Consider the following 25,298-nt stretch of genomic DNA (forward strand, 5'->3'; position numbering starts at 1 on the left):
TGGATCTGTGTCATGTGTGTTCCCTATGTGCCTATGCTATTAGCACCAGTTCTGTGTAGTGCCACGTTTTGTGGCACCACATTCTGCCATTATCCTTAATTTATGAGCATGAGTGTACATGTCCTCGGCAACACCCTTCATGAGGTGTGCAACTTTATCTTCCTCCTTTATTCTAGGATCCACTATTTTACACTGCTCCAAGACATCTTCAATGTAGGATGCAGTAGTTTCTCCAGGACGCTGGGCCCCTGCACTTAAATTTATCTTCAGGCTTGCACTTCTGTCGTTGTGTGTTGCCGAATACTTGCACAGTTCTGCCTGGAATACTTCCCAGCTTGTGAACTTCTCCTCGTTGTTCTCATACATTTGCTTGACAGTGCCCTCCAAGTAGAAAAATACTTTAGTCAAACACATGGTGTCATCCTATTTGTTAAATTTGTCTATATGCTCATATACCTTCAGCCACTTGTTTGGATCTTGGCCACCGTTACCAGAGAACCCGGAAGGATGTCTCCTGTGGTAGCACACAGTTGCTGACATCGTAATGTTCTCTTCTTCTTCTCCTGTCTCCAGTAGATTGCGATCTGTTGAATATGATTCGAACTCGGGTTTCTCGCCAAGTAAATGGCCACTGTGTCATTGATAATGTGCACTATCACATGTTCCAATACCTGGCGCCTCCAGCGGAATAATGTCACGTAGAAGAAGGTGTAATTAGGTGAATTACAAACACTAACTTCACTTAACGAAGGTTTATTCAGCACTTGCACATACAAGAGTGCGGAGCGAACTGCCTCCAGCCAGAACGCATACAGAATATATACAGTTACAGAACATTCCAGTACAGTGATTCTTGACATTTGTGGATACTTCTAGAATGTACTCGAACCGAATATAGAAATTAAAATGGAACAATCCAGGTGCATTTTGAACTCATGACCCTCCATTCAACAGTTTAGCATCATAACCACTACACCAAAGTATTACTCAGCTTCTTCTGCGACAATATCTTAAAGCACATTTGAATTGCTTAGGTAATTACTGTTTGAAATCTTGATAAAGTGTAGGCACAGGAATTAAAGGTAAGAAATAAAATTAGTGTTGCCAATATAACATCAATGTTAGATGATGTAGAAAGCAACCCTCATGCATTTGCTACCTCACAAGCTTCAACTTCTAAAATGCAATTTTAAAAAGCTATCCCCCCAATACAAGCAGAAGTTAAAAGTGCTTCCCTTTAAATCTGCTATTCTCTTCAGGTAGCCTACAAAAGATTTGTCACACCTAAACACCCCAGAAACAGATATAATCAATTGGTTTCAGTGTAAGCTTTCCAAGTCAGCTTCATTCACTAAACATCACCAACCAGCTAGGTATTCCTGCACAACCTAATCTGAAGTCCCTGCCTACCAAGTGTCTGAATGTTGGCTAAATGACAATGGTAACCTAGAAAACTAAAAATGACTCAATCAGAAATCCACCCTGCGTGTGAGAATGCATTTTTGGTGTCTCTCTGTTTTCAGTACTAGAAGAAGTAATATGATTGATCCTGAAAGATTATGTACTCCTGACTTAATAAATACACTACAAAAGCAGAACCTTTGCTCCATAGACCATACTGCCACGTTTCCTGCTCTCACAACAGCTGCCAACCAATTCTTCGATTTCATGAGCTCTGAACTGCTTCACAAAATTGTTATAATATTCAGGTCTTATTGACAACCAGCTTAAGGAGGCAAATGCAGCCATTTCAATTGACCACTTTCTGTTCCCCCTAGCAAATTGTTGTGACCTGCCAGTACCTCTCAAAAGTTTACTTTTAACAGGTGTTGGAAAACACCAACCATCCTGGGAAAATCATTCACCCTTGAAAATAGCGTAGCAGGCCCAGGTCACGATTTACACTGCCGTTTGTGAAAAATACTCCACCAAGAAGGAATTACCAGAATAGCACCACACGGGTGTGCAAGCAATACGTGATATGTTTTGCAGCGAGATGGGGTATACGTAGGCTGAGCAGAGCCCTCTCGTGTCAGTCTGACAGAGTCGGTGTTGTGCCTAGTGTAGTCGGTGCAAAGCTGTCGCATTAGGTAGAAACAATACAGTGAATGCCAGTATGCCTTGTTGACATCAAAGGGAACCATATTGGCATCTGAGCAAGTTTGAACGGGGCAGAATGATCGGTCTCCAGGAAACAGGGTTGCCATATTGTAACATATCGGCTTGCACAGGGCATGTTGCTACAACAGTGAACTGTGTGTGGGAGCAGCAAATAGAGGGAGGTTGTATGCAGCGACGAGTGGGAACTGGACCATGGAACGTGACCACAGCACGGGATGACAGTCATCTTGTTTACATGGCCATAACGGTCTGTACAGTGTCATCCACAGTGTTGGCTCATCGCTGGAGCACTGCAACAGGTGTGAAGTTGTCTGACGGTTTGTTGCTGTCTACTGCAGGTTGGACTGGTTGCACACGTGCCATTACATCTGCTTCCGTTGTCCAGAAACCACAAGCTCCCTCGGACTGCAGTGGGCATGTGAACACCGTCACTGGGGTGCTGAGTGGCAACATGTAATCTTTTCAGATGAGTCCCACTTCACTGTGTCCTACAGCGATGGCCACATGTGTGTCTAATGGTACCGTGGTGAGTGCAACCTGGAGGGCTGCATTGTGGAGCGGCATAGTGGACAAACACCAGGTGTGATGGTTTGGTGCGCCATTGGTTACAACAACCGATCTCACCTTGTACGTATTGCGGGCACTCTGAACAACAACCGGTACCTAATGCAGGTTGTGGAGTCTGAGGTAGCCCCCCTGCTTCAAGTACCTCCGCTGGCCACCTTTCAACAGGACAATTGCAAGGAATGTACATGCCTTCTTTGAAGAGTGACTGGTACCATTGCATCCCTGGCCTGCACGTTCGCCAGCAATGTCATCCAGCAAACGTGTCTAGAATATGGTTGGTCGGCACCTGGTGCATCACAGTCCTCCAGTAACTGGTGTCGTGGATTTGTGGGCTCGGACACAAAGTGCGTGGAGGGAAATCCCTCAGGAACATGTTCAGAACCTCATTGATTCATTGCCATGGCGTATAGCAGCTCTAATTGCAGTACATGGTGGCCACATGACATATTGAATAGTAGGGCTCAAAGGACATGTGCAGATTTGAAAAGGTAATCATTTGTTACTTGTCATGTACCTAACCTGTGGTATTAAAATAACTGAATTCATGTGTTTCCTTCCTGGTGTTGCAGTTTCCACAAATGGTAGTGTACTTACAAAGATTGTGAGTAAACCGCCAATCATTTCCAGGCTAGACAGAAGCTTCCTTCCCCTGGATACCGAAAACCATCATTGTCATACACAGTAGCAAAGGATACAGTTCACAGATCCAGCATAAACCGCCAATCATTTTCAGGCTAGACAGAAGCTTCCTTCCCCCGGATACCGAAAACCATCATTGTCATATACAGTAGCAAAGGATACAGTTCACAGATCCAGCCAGTAAATGGCATCTTACATTATGAAGGCCTTTGACAGTCGGATGACTTGTGGTTTGGGATGATTCATCTGCCAGCAGCCCTCTGTGATGTGGGCAAACTCTGCAACCTGATGAAAACTGTTGTGAAAATATTTTTGTACAGATTGGTAACAACTGGTGCCTGTGATTGTTATTCCACACTTCTAGCATGCAGTATAAAAACATTACACAGTGAGTGACCTTGAAAGCTGGACTTTGCATTTATTGTGCACGCAGTTTATCGTTTCATCTCCAGTACATATGGCATTGCATAGCTTGAACAAAAGAGAACACATTATCTAAAAACTGCAAGAGCCCACACTGTTGCCAGTTAATGCACCTACATCGATACTCCACAAGCCACCATACCACACTTGGCGGAGGGTACCCTGTGCTACTACTAGTTATTTCCTTCCCCGTTCCACTTGGAAATAGAACAAGGGAAGCATGACTGTTTATACGCTTCCATATAAGCCCTAATTTCTTTAATCTTATCTTCATGGTCCATAAGCGCACTGTATGTTGGAGGCACAGAATCGAACTGTAGTCAGCTTCAGATGCCGGTTTTTCAAATTTTCTCAGTAGTGTTCCTCAAAAAGAATGTTGTCTTCCTTCTAGGGATTTCCATTTGAGTTCCTGAAGCATTTCTGTAATACTTGTGTGTTGTTGAAACTTACTGGTAACAAATCTAGAAGCCAGTCTCTGAACTGCTTTTTACTATGTCGTCCATATACAATTCTGTCCTATGGTCAAATGATGGTATGTTTGTACAATTCTTTGGCGCAAAATTTAAAACTTTGACTATTGTTTTGCTGTCTTCAACTGCCACACCAGACTGATCAGCAAGGGACTGGACAGAAGTCTTGAATCTGCTTAGTGATTTTACATTTGACCAGAATTTTCTCAAGTTTGCTGCCAAATCTTTTGCAAAGGTATGACAGTGGTAGCTGGTGTATGTTTCACGCATAGATCTTTCCACAGATGCACAAATCTCTAACCTTTGCTTGTTGTTATGTGTACACACTCTTTTGACCCAACAGTGCAACAGCCTCTGCTTCCTCAGCATTTTCTGAATTTCGTTATTAAACAATGTTGGGTCTTTCCCATACTTAATCCACTCTCCAGGCGCACAACTCTCCAGATCATGATTTACAATCTCCTTAAACTTCGCCTACAATTCCTCTGTGATCATCTTATTGCAACTAAGTGATGTTAATTCAGTGTCTAAGTGAGATGCTTTCTAGCAGACCCTTCTTGACCGATGTATTGACTTTCATAACCATAGTTGCTATAATGTCATCGTGATCGCTAATCCCCGTTTCTATACTGACATTGTCTATAAGGTCTAGCCTGTTTATAGCTGCATGGTCTAAGATATTTCCATTGTGTGTGGGCTGCTGAACTAGCTGCGAAAGATAGTTTTCAGAAAACGTGTTCAAAAGTACTTCACGCGATGGACAGTCTGTACTCCCAGCAGTGATTCAATAGACATCCTAGACTATACTCAGTAGGTTAAAGTTGCCTCCAACTAGTATTGCATGATCTGAGTATTTATGTGCTATGACCATGGACCTCCTTCGAATGATATAGGACTGTCACAGCAGAATCGGATGGCTGGTAAAAAATCCAACAATTAACTTGGTTTCACCTAGACCCGTTATAGCAATCAAACAACTTTACTGTCACACTCCACTTCATCCTGAGTAGAAACAATATTGTTGTCTACTGCAATGAACACTCCCCCCTCCTGTGGGCTCTAATCTGTTTTTCTGATATATGTTACACGATTTGCTAAATATTTCAGAGCTTTCCACTTCAGTTTTCAGCCAGCTCCCAGTCCCAAGAATAAGTCTGAGTGTGAGAACTTTCCTGGAAGGCAGTAAATTCGGGAACTTTGTTATGAGTACTTCGACGATTTTCTGATAAAATTTTGACATTCAAAGTGTCTTTATGCTGCTGTTTATTGACTTTCGAGTGTTTATCAGAGTACCTCAAACTGTCGCCTAGCCTGAAAAACCCTTTTGTGCATCTCACAGGTACTCTGCTTCCCGAGTAGCTGCTTCCTTTGTGTACTACACTCTTGACCTATCAAGGTGTGTCCTATAAATTCTCACCTGATAACCCAGATCTAGAAATCTACAGCCAAGACCATCACAGAGTCAATGAAGCCTTTGATTAAGACTCATCACTTGACTCCAAACCAAAGGATTCTGATCAACTCTGGGAACAATACTGAAAATTGCAAGTTCTGCTTGCACAACACAATTGAGGCCAGCAGCCTTCACCAACTCCATCAGCTGCCAGTATGAACTGAGGATGGCATCAGAACCCATGTGACAGATGTTGTTGGTGCTGACGTGACCCATAACTTAATGATGACTGCATCCCGCACATTAGATATCTACAGGCAGGGCTGCCTCGACATATCGGATGAGGTCCCCTGGCAGACATACCAAGTGCACATTGACTTTCATTCCAGCTCTGAACGCTGCCTACCTAAGAGGCTCTGTAATGCGCCTAATGTTGGAGTTCTTGATGACTAGTAAACCGTTCCCTCCTTGTGCCTGCTCAGACCCTACTGAAGCAGTGGCCATATGGATCCACACAACGTGATTGGGAGAGGCCAGACAGCCAGTCTCCACATGGGTCCTTTGCCTCTACTGACTTGAATGCCGTACTACCTGCCACTCACCCTACTGTAAGGGCAGAGCCATTGCTTCAGATACACTAGGAGGTGCGTCAACAACAAAGCTTATGAGCGAAACAAGTGAGACCTGAGGTGTCTCATACAACATGCCAGATTCTCCGCCACCACTACAGCCTGAGGCAGCAGCCTGCAGGTGACTAACTTTAGCCAAAAGCGCATTCAGCAGTTTGCGAACTGCAGCCAGCTGATACTGCATCCGCACACAGCGTGCACACAACCTATCCATCCTAGCAAGTCTAACTGAAGAAATAACTGTAAAAGCAGAACGAATCTTAGATATACTCTCCTGATGAGTCACAAACGGTCGCTGATGCATTAAGGAGCTATGAAGCTGGCTGTTCAGAACAAATGAAAATTGCAGGCTGCTGGACTTAAAATTCTGTAGCCTGTCGAGTTTGTATTCAGATTAGCAGTTGGCAGGAACTTGGTCAGTGCAGAAGCTATGTGGTGGCTAGGTTGTTGCATAATGTGTGTGAGGCTCTACCTTCAGTTACTTCATATGAGCCATTGAGAACCACTTACTATCAGAACAACTGTGCTGTCAGCCCATGAGAAAGAGCTAACAATCTCAGCACATGAGACAGAGGTCACAGAGTAATCCTTGCAGGAGAAACCTTCATATACTCTTCCCACATGTACAGACTTCGCTCAGTGTGAAGTGGTCAAAAATAGATTGCTGATATGGAGCCACTGAACTGCACAGAAGCTGTAACCAGCAACCTCTGAAGCCAATGCAAATCTGAAGACCGTCGCAGTGTCTGGAGCAGATGGCTGAATTATGCAATGAAGTCATGAATGTTGACTACAGGCAGTCCCTGCATGTGATGTAAATATATTTGGGGAAGCATTTGCAGTGGCACCGTATGACAACAGATTTGGTCTTCCAGCTACGTACTGCTGTGATGTGTTAGGAAATCCCACCACCAGGTGCAGAAGTAGAGCTAAAAAAATTACTGAGGGCCTGTCACTATTAGTCACTGCTGATGTAACTCCAGTGCACCCCTAAGTGAGTGAAACTTGCACATATCCACTCTGAACCAGAGTAGGCTGTAAATCATCTCCATGTGGCAATCTGCTGCATACTCAATGATGCTGGAAAGCAGCAGTAATTCCATTTGTTTTCTCTAAGTCTTCAGAACTTGACTGAGATTAGAAGACTACACATAACACACATCTGACATTTCAGTTGGCAGATTTAAGATATTGAATGTGCTGGTGTGGAACAATGTTGTAGAATATATAACATCACGGTGCTCAATTGAAAATTTGCTATTTTCCAATTTCTTTATTGTGGCTTTAAACCTTATAGTCTTTACAAATATTAATGAGCCTGTGAACATTAAAAATGTTTGTGCGCATCAGACCCTTTTGTGCCTCCGATGACATATTTCACATGCCCTTATGTATTAATGAATAGAAAGCTACATTTCTCTTTCTTAAACCAATTAAATAACTATTTATTTGTGTCCTCCTCATAAAATTCTTCCTATTGATCTTCAGCATGAATTTTGTGTTTGCTTGCTCCTGCAGACTGCTGCAGTTTTTTTTTGTCAGTACAATATGAACTTTAACTGCAAGAATTGTGTGCCATCTCTTTTGAATTAAATTCTTTTTTAAAAATATATTTCTTCTTATTGATGCTTCTAAGTTTTAAAAGCTTACGCCATACAACACCACTCGTAATTTTCAGTCACAGAACTTATGTTACAAGAAGTTTGCATTAAGTCATATCATAGATATCAGCATTAAATCAAATCGAAGTTATATATTTCTTTGTCTATGTAATATTTGACATCCTCCATGAGGTGACCAGCTGAGATGGACATGCTGTCTTATTGAAAGAAATTTTTGGCATTTGACTGGACATACATTATGGCTGATGTTGTGCACAGTGAATGACCATTAACACACAATATGGTATATTTAAATCTACATCATATACACTGTACTCTGCAAGCCACCTAACAGTGTGTGGTGGAGGGCACTTCTTGTACTGTTAACTTATCACAACACATTGCTGTGGCCTGTATTAATCACATCTGTGCGTCATCTGACGTTAACATTTGTCACAACAAAGCAACACCACTGTGTAAGCCCATAACCTTTCAGTTACCAGAGGCATTACCAGGAAAGGGAAGGTGGGTCTTTATTTGACTAAGTGCTTAAAACTTTGTTGTGTTACACCCTCTTTTTACTGAGATGCAATGCAAAACTCTGTACTCAGAGGGTAAATGTAACCAGTTTATATGTACAACAAAATTTGATTTAGAAGTGATTGTGTAGATGCAATAGTAGAAAATCATAATTCACTGATTTCTACAGACTTATGAGGCATATTCCAAAATTAAGGTCCATTTTGTCATTAAAAAGTTTTTATTGACAGTAATGTTTTGCCACCTATGTACTTTATTTTTCTACATAACTGTCACTCACATGGATACACCTTCTTTAATGTTGCATCAGCTGCTTTAATCCCTCCGCATAGGAGTCTGCTGCCTGGTAATTCAAGCAATTGGTAACATTGGTCTTGAATTCATTGTCGTTTTGAAACCATTGTCCACTTAGCTGCTTTTTTTAAATGCAAAAAGAGGAAATAGTTTCTTGGTGCAAATTTGGGACTGTATTGAGGGTGCTCAATAATTTTCCAATGATAATCTTGGATCTTATCCTTGGTTTTGGTAGCAGTGTGAGGACATGCATTCTGTTGGAGGAGGATTATGCCATATGACATTTTCCTGTGGCATCAATTTTGGTTCTGACATCTTAGTTTCAAAACTATTTTGGTTTGGGTGAACTTCAATGGCGTCACTGCATTGACTGTTGTTTTGATGGTGTGTTGGTGTTGATATCCACATATCATTGCTTGTAACAATGTGGGAAAACAAATAGTCTCCATCTCGTCTAAAGCACTCCAAAAACTGTCGTGTGCTACCCATTCTGTGCTCTTCGTATTGATCAGTGAGCATTTTTGGAACCCATCTTGCACACAGTTTGTGATACCAAAACTGTCCATTGACAGTCCTGTAAATTGAGGTTTGAGCAACATTTTAGAAGTCCGAAAGATCAGTTTGCATGACATGAATAATCCAGCATTTGCAGATATTGTCAGGAAAAGTTTAGAGAGTTTTTGATGTTAGTTTATGACCTTAAGCATTGACATCTTCACCGAGTGCGCACAAATTTTGGATGCAGTGATTGAAATCAATAAATGTAGAATTAAGTGATTCTGGATTTGAAAAGTGTACGGGCGAAATATGAGGAGTATTCAGAAAGTACGAAGCGTTTCCATCTGATGCCGCTAGGCGCGTGCTGGTTGCGTATATTTAGGTATGTGCGTGCTCTGCAGCTCAGTCGGCATCCATCTGTGACAGCGGGAATGTCTCTGCGCATCTGGTTTTTTTCGATATTCGAATTTGAAATGTGCGCTGCAATTGAAAATCCTGCCAGTTGTGACGTGCGGTCTGTGATATGGTTTTTGATGGCCAAAAACCTAAAACACATAGAAATTTATGGTGAACTGCGTGAAGTGTACGGAAACAACGTAATGAGTGACTGTTCCATCCTGAAATGGTGCATTCAGTTTAAAAACGGCCGAACCAATGTTCATGATGAAGAGAAGAGTGGATGCCCGAGCATTGTGACTGACAATTTTGTTGCTAAAGTTGATGAAACAATTCATGAAAACTGTCACTTCACAGTGGCGGAGGTTTTGCTTTCTTTTCCACAAGTTTCACGGACTTTGTAGTTTGAAATTGTCACTCAAAAGCTAGGCTACTACAAATTTTGTGCACGATGGGTGCCCAGAATGCTTACAGAACAGTGAATGGGGGCAACGTTGACATTTCTGGAGACCTACCACAAACATGGTAATTCATTACTGGATTGAATCGTAACCGGTGACGAGACATGGGTGAAACACATCAGTTGCGAGACAAAATTACAGTCAATGGAGTGGGGGCACACAAGGTCCCCCCAAAAACCAAGAAAACGTTTGCAAACCTTGTCAGCAAGGAAGTTGATGGCGACATTGTTTTGGGATAGGCAAGGTGTGCTTCTTATTGATTTTCTCGAATGTGGAGCAACCATGAATTCTGCCCGGTACTGTCAAACTTTGCACAGCCTTAGAAGAGCAGATCGAAACAAACACTGAGGAAAACTGACGTCCAAAATTTTGTTTCTGCACGACAATGCCTGACCTCATATGGCAAACTGCACTAAAGAACTCCTTAATTCATTCAAGTGGGAAATTTTCCCTCATACGCCCTACAGCCCCGATCTTGCATGAAGCGACTTCCACTTGTTTCCCAAGATGAACTGCTTGCTTGCAACACAGCACTTTGATGATGACACAGACACCAGGTGGGCGTGACTCACTGGCTGAAGTCACAGGCGTCAGAATTTTACGACGAAGGTCTTTCAAAGCTTGTCCATCGCTGTGATAAGTGCCTCAGTGTGTATGGTGACTATGTGGAAAAGTAGCACGTCAATTGCTCTTTCAGATGTATATAATAAAATGTGTTTCTTGTACTTAGTTTTTTTTTTAAATGCCAAAATGTTCCCTACTTTCTGAATAGCCCTCGTAGATTCCAAGTAGTCCAAGTGAACTTGTATAATTCTATTTTTATAGCCTTAGTGTGGTGTGAGGATTCTGTTGGTTTCTTCATGTGTATCAGAAATCACAGTGATAGCATCATCTTATAAGCAGCCATGAAAAATGTATTTACAGATGGTGGATATTGTCAGGTCCTAAGCAGCTGATTGCTGGAACTGTTTCCAAAAACAAGCCCAGGACTTACCATCTCCAGAAAATGTATCCAGTTTTATAGTTCGCAGTCTGATATTATCTGTTGGAGCTACTGAAGTGAAGGTCATAGCAGGTTGTTTATCAGTTGTGGTTGTGTCAGCCATGTATTTCATAGATTTCCTCCCCTTCTGTTCCCTGTGAAGTGCATAAAATAGCACTTTTGGCTGTGTGTATATATTCATCACATTTGGGTGCGTCAGCAGCATCATCAAGAAGATTGTTAATTTTGTTATCAATGTCTGTCAGTGCACACAGTAATTTGTGTAATTGACCTTCGGAATATTATTTTCTGTAGAGATTGCATGATTAAAGTATTGTAACCCATTCAAAATGTGTGTAATATTAGCTCTTGCTCTCACATGTATACTTTTCAGGTGCTGTAACTGATTGTTGTTATTGATGTGTTCTGTGTCAGACATTGTGAGGGGATTTGCAGTTGTCTGAGTGGGTCAAGGTAGTAGATAGTTTGATAAACAGCTAACAGATGCCAACATCTGTCATAAACAAGTTATAGACATAGGGTAAAGATTTGGGTATGCCATTAAAGCATCAGTAGAAAAGCTACAATGATAGTAAAGGGCACAATAATGAATTAAGCTGCCTTTCCTAATAGTACTGAAAAAAGAAAAGAAAAAAGAAAAAGTGGTGTGAGTATGCACTTAATTTTAACTGTCTCTGCATTGCTCATCATCGAAAGAGCTTCTTCCTTGACATAACAAATCACTTCAGCGAGCTCTCCTGGTTTTGCTTCATGAAATACATTCGAAAAATCATTCCACACAGCACCAATCATGGAATGTTCCCAGGTCTCGGCACCAGTTACTCTGTTGTGATGGCAGTAGTAAGCAGTGATTACAACTATTTATTTACAATCACAGAATTTGTATTACAAGGAGTTTACGGTAAGTCAGATCATGATATCAGTAAACCAGATCAAAGATATAAACATCTTTGTCTGTGTCAATTCTCAGAAGTGAGCCACCACTGTCCACGTGTTCAAGACCGGTCCGGCATGTGGCCCCGCAGTCCCTTCGGCAAGGTCACTGTTGTCCTTGCATTTAGGACCAGCCTAATACTTGACCTGTGATTAGTGAGTTGCCACCATTGATGCATTCAGTCGAAATCCAGTAATGGTATCCATACTGGTGGTTGTGTGTCGTCATTGTCCATGTATTCGGGACCAGTCCAGTACTTGGCCTCCATATTGTTGCTGATGAGTCACCACCCTTCATGCAACAGCAACTCCTCGTGGTGCATCAGATGTACAGATTTTTGTATTATACACTGTTACCACTATTCCCTTTTGGTTTAACACAATGCACGTAGCTCAACTGTGATATATGTGAAGCAAAAACGTGTGTCTGTTAGTCCCAAAGTGAATTTCCTCAAATACAAGTGTGTATCACGATAAAACAGCTGTAATTCCTATTGTTGACTGCATTGGAATTTGTTCAGAGTTCAGTGACTACTGTTGTGAAATGTCACAAATTTTGAACAGAACACTACTGGTGAAATTCCTTTCTTCAGAACTGTTTGACTGATATTATAATTAAACTGAAATCACGTCTGTGCATACTCTTGGGAAATTATATTTTCTAAGTGCTAAATGGCAACTAACCCACATTCATTCAAGTGCAAATTTAAATACACTGGTGCTTCTTCTGCCAGTTTCATAGTTTATAACTGTGAACTGAAGTCACATTGTAAAATACTGATATCTATATACATATTTAATGCTATAGTAAATCTAAACAAATCTTTGAAGGCACACTTTTGTGCCAAATGAACAGGTAGTTGTATCATTTGTAGCTTTTTTTGTATTGGGCTGATTATTGTTTCACAACATCCCACTGTTAAAAAAATGTAGAACTAATACATTAACATGCAATTTGCACTTCATTCTTATGGGATTTGATGTGCTCTTTTGCATATTGTTTCAGGAATCATTGAATCTAACTCCATTTATGGGGTACCAACCTAATTAGCTTAATTAACTAAAACACTGAAGAAATCTAATTGCTGTATACACATGCTATAGTCTTGTCTTATCCTATATTTTGGAAACACTAACCGTACCACATCCTCATGTGTGAGATTCATTATGTATCAAATTGTTAATTAGCTTTTTTTGTATTCTCCCATTACTAACATGAAAATTAATGTACAGTGCAGCAATGCAACTCAACTGTTGGTGCTGCTTTGTAGTTTACAATTGTCTCATTGATTTTCTTTGAAGAAGGATTCTCAGGAGTCATGAATTTCTTACATGACTCCATGTCACCTTCAACTACTGAATTTTATTAATGAGCTATTGCACAGTTTCAGCTGTAGATCATTTTCAAGTACCTTGTTAACAATATTTTACCCTAACAGTGTTAGTTTTTTGGTGCATTATTTGCTGTTACAGTGAAAATCAGTGACTAAACAAATATAGTTTACATAATAAACAATAAATTAATACACATGTTTTGCTGTCTGTTTGACTGTCAAAATTCTGTGTTGACCAGTATTGCCATACTGGTCTGTTGGATATGAAGTACACCTCTTAGTGTAGTACTGAGAGCAAATGTCACTTATTATTAACCCTCAAGCAGGCACGCCATTTTTTATAACACAAGCGGACGCATGGCGTACTTTCTACATGTGTGAAGACAAGCTGTGCCTATGTTACCAAGGTATGCATGTATGAGCAAAATCACAGTTTAATATTAGTTTAATTAAAGGACAATTTTAAACTTACATTATATGAGCTCAATCACTCTTTAAGTAAATAATAATGATATATACATTCATCCTATCACACTGTTGTCGCATGCTAGTGTTACCCCACATTAATGACCCACTCGAAGCATTAAACAGCACATTTGCACCAGATCACAGCCAACCACTTATTCGGTTGCCAATTATCTGGTAGACAACTCTTTGTGGAATTGCACTGCTAACTTGCAATCTGTGTTGTTTCCTTGCACGGATCGTAAATTTTATCTCACCTAGCTTGCGGTTATTTTATCTTACTGTTGCTCACTTGGACGTTTGATAGCACAACTAAATATTGTGTTAGCTTAAGCAAAAATGGAGGATTAGACACAGGCTTGCAATTGTAAAACAACAGTGGTTCAGTACAAGACAATATTATTTATGGTTGGTGCACTTTATACAATGGTGCGCCTGCTCAAGGGTTAAAATGTTGCAATGAGCACCAGTGGTCACTAAGTTACAATAACAGGCAATCGTTTAATGACTAATCACGCTTAAATGTTGCCTACAGTGAACAACAGCTTATGTAAACAAGTTCAGTAGAAGTTTTTACAAAGACTTATACCAGTATTGACTTTGTGCAGTGTATTGACAAAGATATTACAAACATGTGGCATGTTTATAGATATTTACCTATTTGTGTGGCTATAAGGCTAGACACAGTGGGGTAACTTTAATGAAACAAGAGCTGTAGCAAAGTATAATTTATTGAACACACTAACATAGCAAAATACATGGTAAGTAATATAAATGTAAAATTTTACCATATTCAGTTGTTAGATGAGCCTGTCATTAGTGTAGATTTACATTATACTTAATATCTTCATTATATAATGTCATACCACAATCTACACTACTGGCCCAAGGGAGGATAGCAAATAGATAAAAAAATTCTTATTGTGCTTATACAGTATGGTAGGAAAATACATGATAAAATTTATTGGTGACTTGGAGGCATACAGAATGTGAAATTTGATACACAGAGCTGCCACCTCTGGCAGCACATGACTCTAACCTGGCTGGCCATCAAATCGAATTGAACTTGGGTGTCAGATATTGGTATATAATTGCTTGTTGCTTCAACTCTGTGCCAGAGTTCGTCAATCATAGTGACTGGTGAGTGGTGGCATGCCAGTCTCTCAGCATCCCATGACTAGATGTTATTAACAGGCAAAAGATCTGGAGAATTTTCTGGCCAGGGTAACAGTCAAAACACCCTTTTTATTGGGGTCGGTCAAGACAACATGGACAACATATGGTTTTGCATTGTCTTGTCAGAAGATGTTGCAGAGACCTCTAAGAAAGGGCATAGCCACTGGCAATAACAAGACAGAAACGTCACACCTGCTGCCCAAATTATGGCCTGTGTGAACCAGAGACGATCGTGTTGTCTACCCAGTGGCATTGTAACATTACATGAGTATGTCCTGTATAGTCGGATCTACTTTGTGTCACATGAGTGTAGGGGAGTCAAAACCAGTCGTGACCCATGACGTAATATCAAGTTGAGATTTTTTTATACATGTCATTCATTTCTAAATTTTATTGATTATTTACAGAGTAAAGAATTTAATTATCTACAACATTTAATAGGTAATGAGTTTTAACGAGATAGATATAAATATGTTTTGACATTGCATTATGCGAGATGTGTTTTCTCTTTGTAAGAAGAAAAAAAAACTTCCGTGTTGCTCTTGTGTGCGATCAAGTCGTCGTCGAGTGTGGATCTGCTGTAACTTTCATGAATGGGCATAGAATTGTTAATTTACAACCTGCAGTTGATTTAAAAATTATTCTAGCGAACCACAGCCCAAATTTGGTGAAAACAAATCGCGCGCAAATTCTCAAATATCGGTGCGGAGTTCAAGATACGCAGCTGGATATCGGGTGTTATCGTCGCTTGTGTGATTCAGTAACATTAACCACAATTTACGGACATTAGCTTGATAATAACTATCAAAGACATATGAGCGGCATAGTAATTGTCTTGATGCTTAAAGCAAGCGAGAAGCGATTTACTGTCGGGATACGACAAATATTAATCATTGCATAGTCAGCTTGTTGATACATTGCTTAGCAACTCATAAATGGATAGTGATAGAATTATTGAAATGATCTTTTAAGTATTTATGACCGCTACACACACATCAGAAACTAATTGCTCTAACTGTGAGTGACTTCTGGATTGGATGAGGGTTTTTTTTTTTTTAAAAAAAAAGCTGACTAGTATTAATAAAATTCTTTTGAGGTTGAAACTTCATCAGTGGTGTCACACTCATTCAGTTTAGTAGAATGATAGATAGTACTAGCTACGCTACTATTTATAGTTTTAAAAGAAGAGAGAGCACATACCTGTTTTTCTTTTGAGAAATGTTCGTAATTCAGTCGTCAGTCTTCTCAAACTAGAGGCACAAGTGGTGCTCCCTCACAGCACTACGATATCGTGAACCACAACACACGTGTGCCCCCTTCTCACTACATTTCTGCATTGAAAACCCTGAGATATAGCCACAGACGAAGAAGGAAGAAAGAAGAGAAATGATCAGCGAAAGAAACTGAGCAAAGAGAGGAGGGGAGGTCACAGCATCACATACCATTACACCGAGCATTAGGCCTATATGAGAATGAAGAATGCAATTAGGCAGTGTTCATTCTTCTCAGAGCCTCCACACTCGGGTACGACCACTGTAATGCTGTAGGCTGAACTGGGGTTCATCTAAAGAGATGGTGCCACTCCAGTGTACATTGTCATTTGGTGCATGGCTGTTAATGTGTTTTTCTATGTTGCCACATCAAGGAAAGCTGCGGTAATGGTCATTTTGGTGATAGGATGTGGTACTCTGTGACGTGGCACTGTCTTGCTGAAAACATGCCCATTTCTTGAATCAAATTATGTGAAGGGAAATGTACTATCCAGCACAGCTGAGGGTACAATATGTCTGTCCTCTCAGATTCTAGTCGCATATGGCTGTTGAGATCCTCTCCGGCATTTTATACAACTGTCTCGTAACCATCAATTTCGTATTGATGAGTGGGTCATGAAATCCCATACAATGCAAGCACCAATACTGCAGATAAAAAAAAATGTGGTCCCAATAGGCTATGATCCTGCTACTGGTGAATTTCGACGTGGGGTGATAGACTTTTCTCCTACTTGCATGAGGTATAACACAATCTTCTCACAAACAACATTCAAATGTCATTTTGGAATGCGTGTTATTTCTGTGTCTAGGAATGTAGATGGCATTACTCTTTCCTACTTCGTGCAGTTGTGCTGAAATGCTAATCATTTGTATAGCCAAGCATTTAGTACGCTTCAGGCCAACTTGACATTTGTTGTATGCTGCCTTCATGATCTTGCAACTTTAATGGCAAACATCATATATTCTTAACAGTTAATGAGTAATGTGATCATCAGTGGAGGCAGCTCACTAGAACCATTAATTGAATGAAGTACTGATGTACACTTAATTTCAAGTTCTAAGAGTCTTGTTGCATTTGGACCCATTCTCAGAATTTACTTGTAATCTGCATCAAAATATGAATCTCACACATTGACACCCATGGCACACTTATTAAATGCTATTTTCACAGAAAATATATGTATGTAAAGAGTTTTAATAGTAATTTTGCTTTTTTAAATTGGAGGTGGACAGTAACACAGAGCCTTTTTACACACATCAAATACATATAAAAAACATTTGTTGACAAATGAAAAATTTAAATTGTAGCTTACAGAAAGGTGACATTGTGCCACAGGTGATAACAGTGATCATCAGTCTAGGTCCATTGTATTGACACACATTAGCTGATGACTGTGGTAACAGCTGTGCTCCTGTATTTTAGATTAAAAGATGGCCGACTGTGGTAACAGCTGTGCTCCTGTATTTTAGATTAAAAGATGGCCTAATTTGGCTAAAATGAGGTGATGAAATTTTAAAAAACTTAATGTAAACTATGATTTCTTCATAAAATATTATTATAGTGTCATAACACAATTTTCTTTTAACTGTAGAATGTCAGTACTCCTTATTCCAACAGTACTGTATATTTATGAGCAAATGAATTTAAATACACACAGCTACATCTAGCACCTCCTTTCAATCTGATGACAATAGCGATCAGTCATGGCACTAAATCTGTGTGACACTAAACACTGCTCAGAACTGCTCAGATGCTGCTCACAACACCACTGATTGAATGAAAGTTATGCTAAAAACACAAACTATGAGATGAATTGTTTACTTTACTACCAGTTCGTTGTAAATGATCATCCTAAGGCACGTGGTATCCTGAAGATGATAATTTATGATCAGAATTGGTAGCAAGAATAAGGTGAAGTCTCGAGGCTGATCGATTGTAACCAAAACTGGTAGCAAAATAATATTATTAATCTTGGTAGCTGTCAATGTTATCAACATGACTTTCTTTAAACTTTTGACAGCTCTAGTGCACCTGTTACTGAAAATATTACATAAAGATTTGTTGTACCTGTGCCAGACACCGAAGCAAGCTTCCAGCATGATGGTATTGCAGATGTGTTCAGTAAGAGTGAAGCTAAGTGACTTGATTGGGTCATAGTCATTCCCACATGTTTATGAAATGTTCATTAAATTTGTCTGACACTGTTAGGGAGCTGAAGTGCAGTCTTGTGAAGGTACAGATTGTCTGTTGAGGGATGTAGATGAACAAACAAATGCACACGACTGGGGACAGTAGATTCCTATATTTGTTGCTCTTGACATGAAGGCAGATATACTGTTATCTGGTAAGTAATATAATATTAAATCTTACACCACTACTTTTTCTTACCCGAAAATTACTTCATGTAGACAGCAAACTAACTCTAGACAACGTGTTGGGCATATTGGGTGCTCAAATACCCTAGCTTTTCAAATCGGTAAATGCAGAGGAGAGCATTAGATATCGTAAGCATCATTGACTGCATGTGTTACAAGGAATGTTAAGAAAGACAGGAAATTGTTTTTGCCTAGCAAGCTTGAAAGGAAACAAATTGCAAAGTGCCTGAGTAGTGAAAATCAGATATTCAGCTCTGAGGATGACACTGGTGGGGCAAAAATGTAAGAAATTCAGGAGGATTGTACAATATGCCTTAGATCAGTATGCGCTGATCAAGGCTTTGAGGGATGGGAAAGACTGACTGTGGTAGAACAACCATATTACAAAGTTGCTTTGGAAGCAAAGATAACTTCTTCACAGATTTAAGTGAAGTCCGTCTAGTTCACAAACAAAAGCAGAATAGAGCCAAATTGGGTGAAGAAGAGGAATGCAAGAAGAGTTCAATGAGTTTGAAAGTAAAATTTTTCCAACTGGTCTAATTAAAAGTCTTAAGAATTTTTAGTCTTCTGTAAAGTCAGGAGGTGGATTCAAATCATCTGTCCAATACCTTGGTGTCCATAAGGGCACTGAAAAGATGATGACAGAGAGAAGGCCAAAATACTAAATTCAGTTTCCCAAAATTGGTTTTCACTATGGAAGATCATGATACTCTTCCTCCTTCAGTCATCGCACCAACTCTGAAGTGGTGGATATTGAGAGAAGTGATTGCAGAATAGAAAATCTAATAAAATCACTCAATACTGGAAAGTCATCTGGACCAAATGAGATTCTGTGGAGATTACACAAAAGAACTTTCTCCTCTTCTACTAATAGTGTGTCTTAAGTCACTGGTAAAACGTAGGTACTGAGTGATTGGGAACAGACATAGGTCATTCCCATTTTCAAGACAAGTTACCAAACTGTTGCTCATAACGATAAGCCTACATTGCTGATGTTAATCTGTTGCAGAATTATGAAACATGTTCTGCCCTCACTCATTAAGATATTTCTGGAGAATGAAAATCTACCTGGATTCTACACTGAATCACCAAAGAAACTGGTAAAGCCATGTATATTCAAATGCAGAGATATGTAAACTGGTAGAATATGGTGCTGCAGTTGGCAATGCCTTTATAAGACAAGAAGTGTCTGGTGCAATTGTTAGATCGGTTACTGCTGGCACAATGGCGTGTTATCAATATTTGAGTGAGTTTGAACGTGGTGTTACATTTGGTGCATGAGCAAGGGGACACAGCATCTCTGGGGTAGCAATGAAGTGGGGATTTTCCTGTACGGCCATTTCACAAATGTACCGTGAATATCAGGAACCCGGTAAAGCATCAAATGTTGGTGCGGCCGGTAAAAGGTCCTGTAAGACTGGGACGAGTGACGACTGAAGAGAATTGTTCATTGTGACAGAAGTGCAACCCTTCTGCTGATTGCTTCAGATTTCAATGCTGGGCCATCAACAAGTGTCAGCGTGAGAACCATTCAGCGAAACATCATCGATGTGGGCTTTTGGAGCTGAACGCCCACTCCTGTACCCTTGATGACTGCACAACACAAAGTTTTCCACCTTGCCTGGGCCTGTCAACACTGCCGTTGGGCTGCTGATGACTGGAAACACGTTGTCTGGTCAGACGAGTCTCATTTCAAATTGTATCGAGCGGATGGGCGTGTATGGGCATGGAGACAACCTCATGAACCTATGGACCCCGCATGTTAGCAGGGGACTGTTCAAGCTGGTGGAGGTTCTGTAATGGTGTTTAGTGTGTGCATTTGGAATGTTATGGGACCCCTGATATGTCTAGATAAGACTCTGACCAGTGATAAATACATAAGGATTCTGCCTGATCACCTGCATCCATTTATGTCCATAGTGCATTCCGACAGACTTGAACAACTCCAGCAGGACGCTGCGACATCCCACACATCCAGAATTGGTACAGTGTGGCTGCAGGAACACTCTTCTGAGTTTAAACATTTCCTCTCTCCACCAAACTCCCCAGACATAAACATTATTTGAGCATATCTGGGATACCTTGCAACATGCTGTTCAGAAGAAATCTCCACCCCCTTGTATTCTTGCATATTTATAGACAGCCCTGCCGATTTAGTGATGTCAGTTCCCTCCAGCACTACTACAGACATTAGTCTAGTCCGTGCCATGCCATGTCGTGTTGGTGGCACTTTTGCACAGTATTAGGCAGGTGTACCAGTTTCTTTGGCTCTTCAGTGTATAAACAGAGATCTTACAAAGCACTGTTCATTGGTTTGACCATGAAATCCAGAGTGCCATAGACAAGGCCATACTTCCAGTAAACATTTGATGCAGTTCTCCACTGTCATTTTGTGAACAAAATTCAAGCATGTCAAGTATCACACCAGGTTTGTGACTGGATTCAGGACTTTCAGATACTGTATAACTTAACTTGTTATTTGTAATGGGAGAAAATTGCTGGAGATGACCCAAGGAAGTATCAGAGTGTCATTACAGTTTACAAAATCTGAAGCACTATACATCTTTTTGCAGATAATGCTGTTATCTATAGGAAGGTCGCAACATCAGAAGACCATAGCAAAATCCAAGAAGACATGCAGGGTATTAACGATTGGTGCAATGTTTTTCAGTAAATAAATGTAAGATATTGTGCTGAAATAGGTGAAGAGATCCAATGGTGTTTGATTACATTATTGGTAAAAATCACTGGAAATAATAAAAGCTATAAACTACCTGGGAATAACCATCTAGAGCAACAAAGTTTAATTACCTCATAAAACAAGTTGTAGAAAATACAGATGGCAGGCTGAGATTAATTGAAAGAATTTTAAAGAAATGTAATTCATATACAAAAAAGAAGTGGCTTACAAAACACTTGTTTGACTGATTCTTGAGCATTGTTAATCAGTGTGGGATCCTTCCCAAGTAGGATTAACAGAGGAGACACGGAAGATCTATTAATGTGTGGCACATTTCACCACAAGTTTTTCAGTAAGCATGAGAGCATTTTGGAGATGCACACTCCAGTGGCAGTTACTGTAAATAGAAGTGTTGTGTATTCTGGAGAATGTTACTGCTGAAATTCCAAGAATGTATATGTATGAAAAGTTGACAGCATATTAGTCCCTTCCACATGTCTTCTGAAATGATCAGGACAAAAAAAAATCTGTCAAATTAGAGCTCCTGCAACCATTTATTGACAGCTGTTTTTTCCCAAGCTCCATTCATGCATGGAACAGAGAAGGCTATAAATGACAGCAATATCAGAGGTACCCGTCACCAAACACCGTAACATGGATTGGGGAGTGTGTATGTAGATGTAAAACTGTTGCTGATTTAGTAAATTCTTTTTCTGGAAATTTGTGGTAAGTTTCTATGGGACCCAACTGGTTGAGGTCATTGGTCCCTAAATTTGATAAAATTATTCAGTAATGTTAGTCATGTTCACATACATGCTATATGAAGTAACTTAATTGAATAGAAAACGATTCTACCTACGAAGCGGCAGCAGAACACACACATAAATTGATTGTTTTCGTTGTTACATTCCACATGAAGTGCAGTATATAATCTTAAAATTTTAAAGGGTTTTTAAATTATCTTACGGGAACTGCAGTTGTACCTATCACATTCTTTGTTGCACCAGGTGACAGTTTGCTAATTATTAGAAATACTTCGCTGAAAGAAGCTAAGATCGTTTTATGACAAAATTGTGGAGGAAATGCACTTAAATTTCATGTAGGAGTAAATAAACAAACAAACGTGTGGGCAGTATTATGGCAAACTGATTGACTGTGTTTGAGTCACTAAAATAGTTAATGGAAAGCCTAACATTAAATTAAATTCATCATAAATCATGCTGAAATGTTATGGAACTTGTAGTATCAAAATTACGTATTTAGTGGTGATGGGTTCTGAATATTGCAGTCAACAAGCCTGTGTACAGCCACTGGCCAAGGGTAGTTATTTGTGACTTATAACTATATTGCTCACACCCATTGTTATGCCACATAGCTGTGTTAATAAATGATGGCCATATGGGCAGAGTTGCAGTAGATATTTTTAAAGAGAAACATTTTGAAAGTGTAACTTTAGTCAGTAATCTATTCTCATATAAAGTGAAATGTGGGGTTGGTACTCTGATTGAGTTATTGAATTATTCCACAGCAGCATCTTCATAGAAGAATAACAGAGACATTGCAGCAATGGACAGAGAAAACCTAAGGTTTTATTTTTTCTCTTTTCTACCAATTTACTGAGCAGTTCAGTGTTCCTGACAATGTTTGTAAACAGAGCCACACAAAGGAGTATTGCAAGAGCTAAAACTACAACATAGAAATATGTAAACTCTTAGCTCAGTTTTATGAGTAAATATTCATGAAAGTGCATAATGAAGTTTGTTGTTTCATAGAAAGTTCTCTTCAAGAAATAATTTTGCTCTTCATGCTTAGACTTTCCCTTTTTCTTTGTGGTTCTAGTCTGCTTTCAAGACTGATATTCCTAGATTGCTTATTCCTAGATTGCTTATTCCTAGATTGCTTATTCCTAGATTGCTTATTCCTAGATTGCTTATTCCTAGATTGCTTATTCCTAGATTGCTTATTCCTAGACCACTTCATTACATTTTTTACTGACTTGTTTTGCTGCCTCTTTACAGTTTCACTACAATTCAGATTCCTAATGGCAGATAAAAAAGACTTCATTGTATCAATTTTGTAATGTTTAAACTATGTTATTTGCAAGGCTTAAGAGTTCTCCAAAAGCACTTCGTATTCTGTTACAGGTTTGGCCATGTTTTCATGGCTGAAACAGGAACGTCTGTTGGAGAAATCTCTGGTCAGTCTAAACCCATAAACTCGTGTGATTTTCGACCTTCACGACCATTCAGGATCATTACAGGAAGTGAAGACAATACCATTGGTGTGTTTGAAGGACCACCATTCAAATTCAAAATGACAAAGCAGGTATGTAGCTTATTTTGGCATAAAATCATTTATGGTAGTACAATGTGTGGACTGCTGCATGTGAAAGAGACTGCTTTCAAAGGGAAACTAATTACTTTGTGAGAGCTTCAAGCTTTCACTGATAAGAGAACTAGTGCAATAACATTATACGTTCCTAATGTAAAAATTCTATTAAATTTGAACAACTCTTTGAGGGTTCTGCGAACATCTGTCTTCTGGCTAGCTTCTGTTCATTTTCTATATTGTTCAGTATACCTTCAACATTGAGGTGTGTGTGTGTGTGTGTGTGTGTGTGTGTGTGTGTGTGTGTGTGTGTGTGTTTTTCCAAATCTGAAAGAGGACCTTGTCTAATAGCTTAGTCTACATTTAAATGTACTTCAAATGTGCTTCTCTACCTTTCAACACCATCTCTATGTAGTGAATAGCAATCAGTTGATTCATATTGTTGCTATCCCCTCCCAGATTTTCAGTTGAATATTTGTGACAACCGGGATTATAAATTTAGTTGCTGCTCATTTCACTTGTGCTATTAGGGCCCAACCTAACCACAACACAATAATTCTTGACATATTTGAACATAATTTGTGACCAAATAGAGAAAATAATAGTTTCAATTTTGGCACTAGAAATTGCTCTTTTCTCATGTCAAATTGCTTAGCTGAAAGTATCATCCCATTGGCTACGAAAAAGTGATGCGTTGCCAACCTATGAGCAGAAGAGAAACACTGCCATGACTGCTACTGGCCCTAATCTGTACTGTAGACATAGTTATTTTTTTCCTTTCTCTACCATATAGAAAAGCCATACGGTAAAAATACTGCCTACTAACATCCAGTGAACTGAAACTATTTTTGTTTCTAAAATGTCAGTTTTTGTTGATGAAATGTTCACATTTTTATATTACAGTTGCTTGTTATACATTAACACTTTGAGCCCTGATCCATAGCGCATGAAGCTCTACTACAAGGCCTAGCTGTTTTTTAGTGTATTTTAATCTACTACAACTCTTAAACTGTTTTTGTTATAATAACGACATTACCCTTATTGAAAAGCCTGAACTTTCTAGTTTGAAGCTAAGTGTAATACTTTGTTCTTTGAATTAATATTTGCTTTCATGAAACTTTCAATTATAGCATTGTTTTTGAAAAGAGGAAAAATTGGTCAAGGACATATGCACTTAATGCTCAGAAGGAAACTACATTATTTTAAACAAGAACTTTAATAATTATTTATACTGCTTTTTTGTATACAGTAACCTCCTCTGGCTTTATTTTAAGATGTACTTTTGGTCTTTGTATGATAAATTTTGAAACACAGTATTTTGCTCATTGCCACTTTGCATTCACTTCACTGGTAGCTTGTGTCTTTGTGTCACACTTTCCCAGTAAGCCTTTTGCCTCTCAGAGAACACACTACACATTGTTTTTGCTTCTGTTTCTTGCCTATTTCTGTCTCAATCTTTTTCAGTTGATAGTCTGGAGAGTCACGATTTACCAGGTTGTGGTTCGAGATCTCTGCTGCCTGCAAGACCTGCACAGATAGTTGTTCAAATGGCTCTGAGCGTTATGGGACTTAACATCTGAGGTCATCAGTCCCCTAGAACTTAGAATTACTTAAACCTAACTAACCTAAGAATATCACACACATCCATGCCCAAGGCAGGATTTGAACCTGCGACCATAGCAGTCGCGCAGTTCCGGACT

At 39.5% G+C, this 25,298-nt stretch overlaps 1 protein-coding gene across 1 annotated transcript in view; it reads left to right on the forward strand.

Moving 5' to 3' along the window:
• Nucleotides 1–25,298, forward strand: part of LOC124794306 (actin-interacting protein 1) — a 193,307-nt gene that overhangs the window by 28,647 nt on the left and 139,362 nt on the right. The window contains exon 5 of the mRNA XM_047258085.1: nucleotides 23,415–23,595. Coding sequence (XP_047114041.1) covers nucleotides 23,415–23,595 — 181 coding nt within the window. The remainder of the gene's footprint in view (nucleotides 1–23,414; nucleotides 23,596–25,298) is intronic.

The sequence above is a fragment of the Schistocerca piceifrons genome, chromosome 1 (assembly GCF_021461385.2).
Source record: "Schistocerca piceifrons isolate TAMUIC-IGC-003096 chromosome 1, iqSchPice1.1, whole genome shotgun sequence".
Lineage (NCBI taxonomy): Eukaryota > Metazoa > Arthropoda > Insecta > Orthoptera > Acrididae > Schistocerca > Schistocerca piceifrons.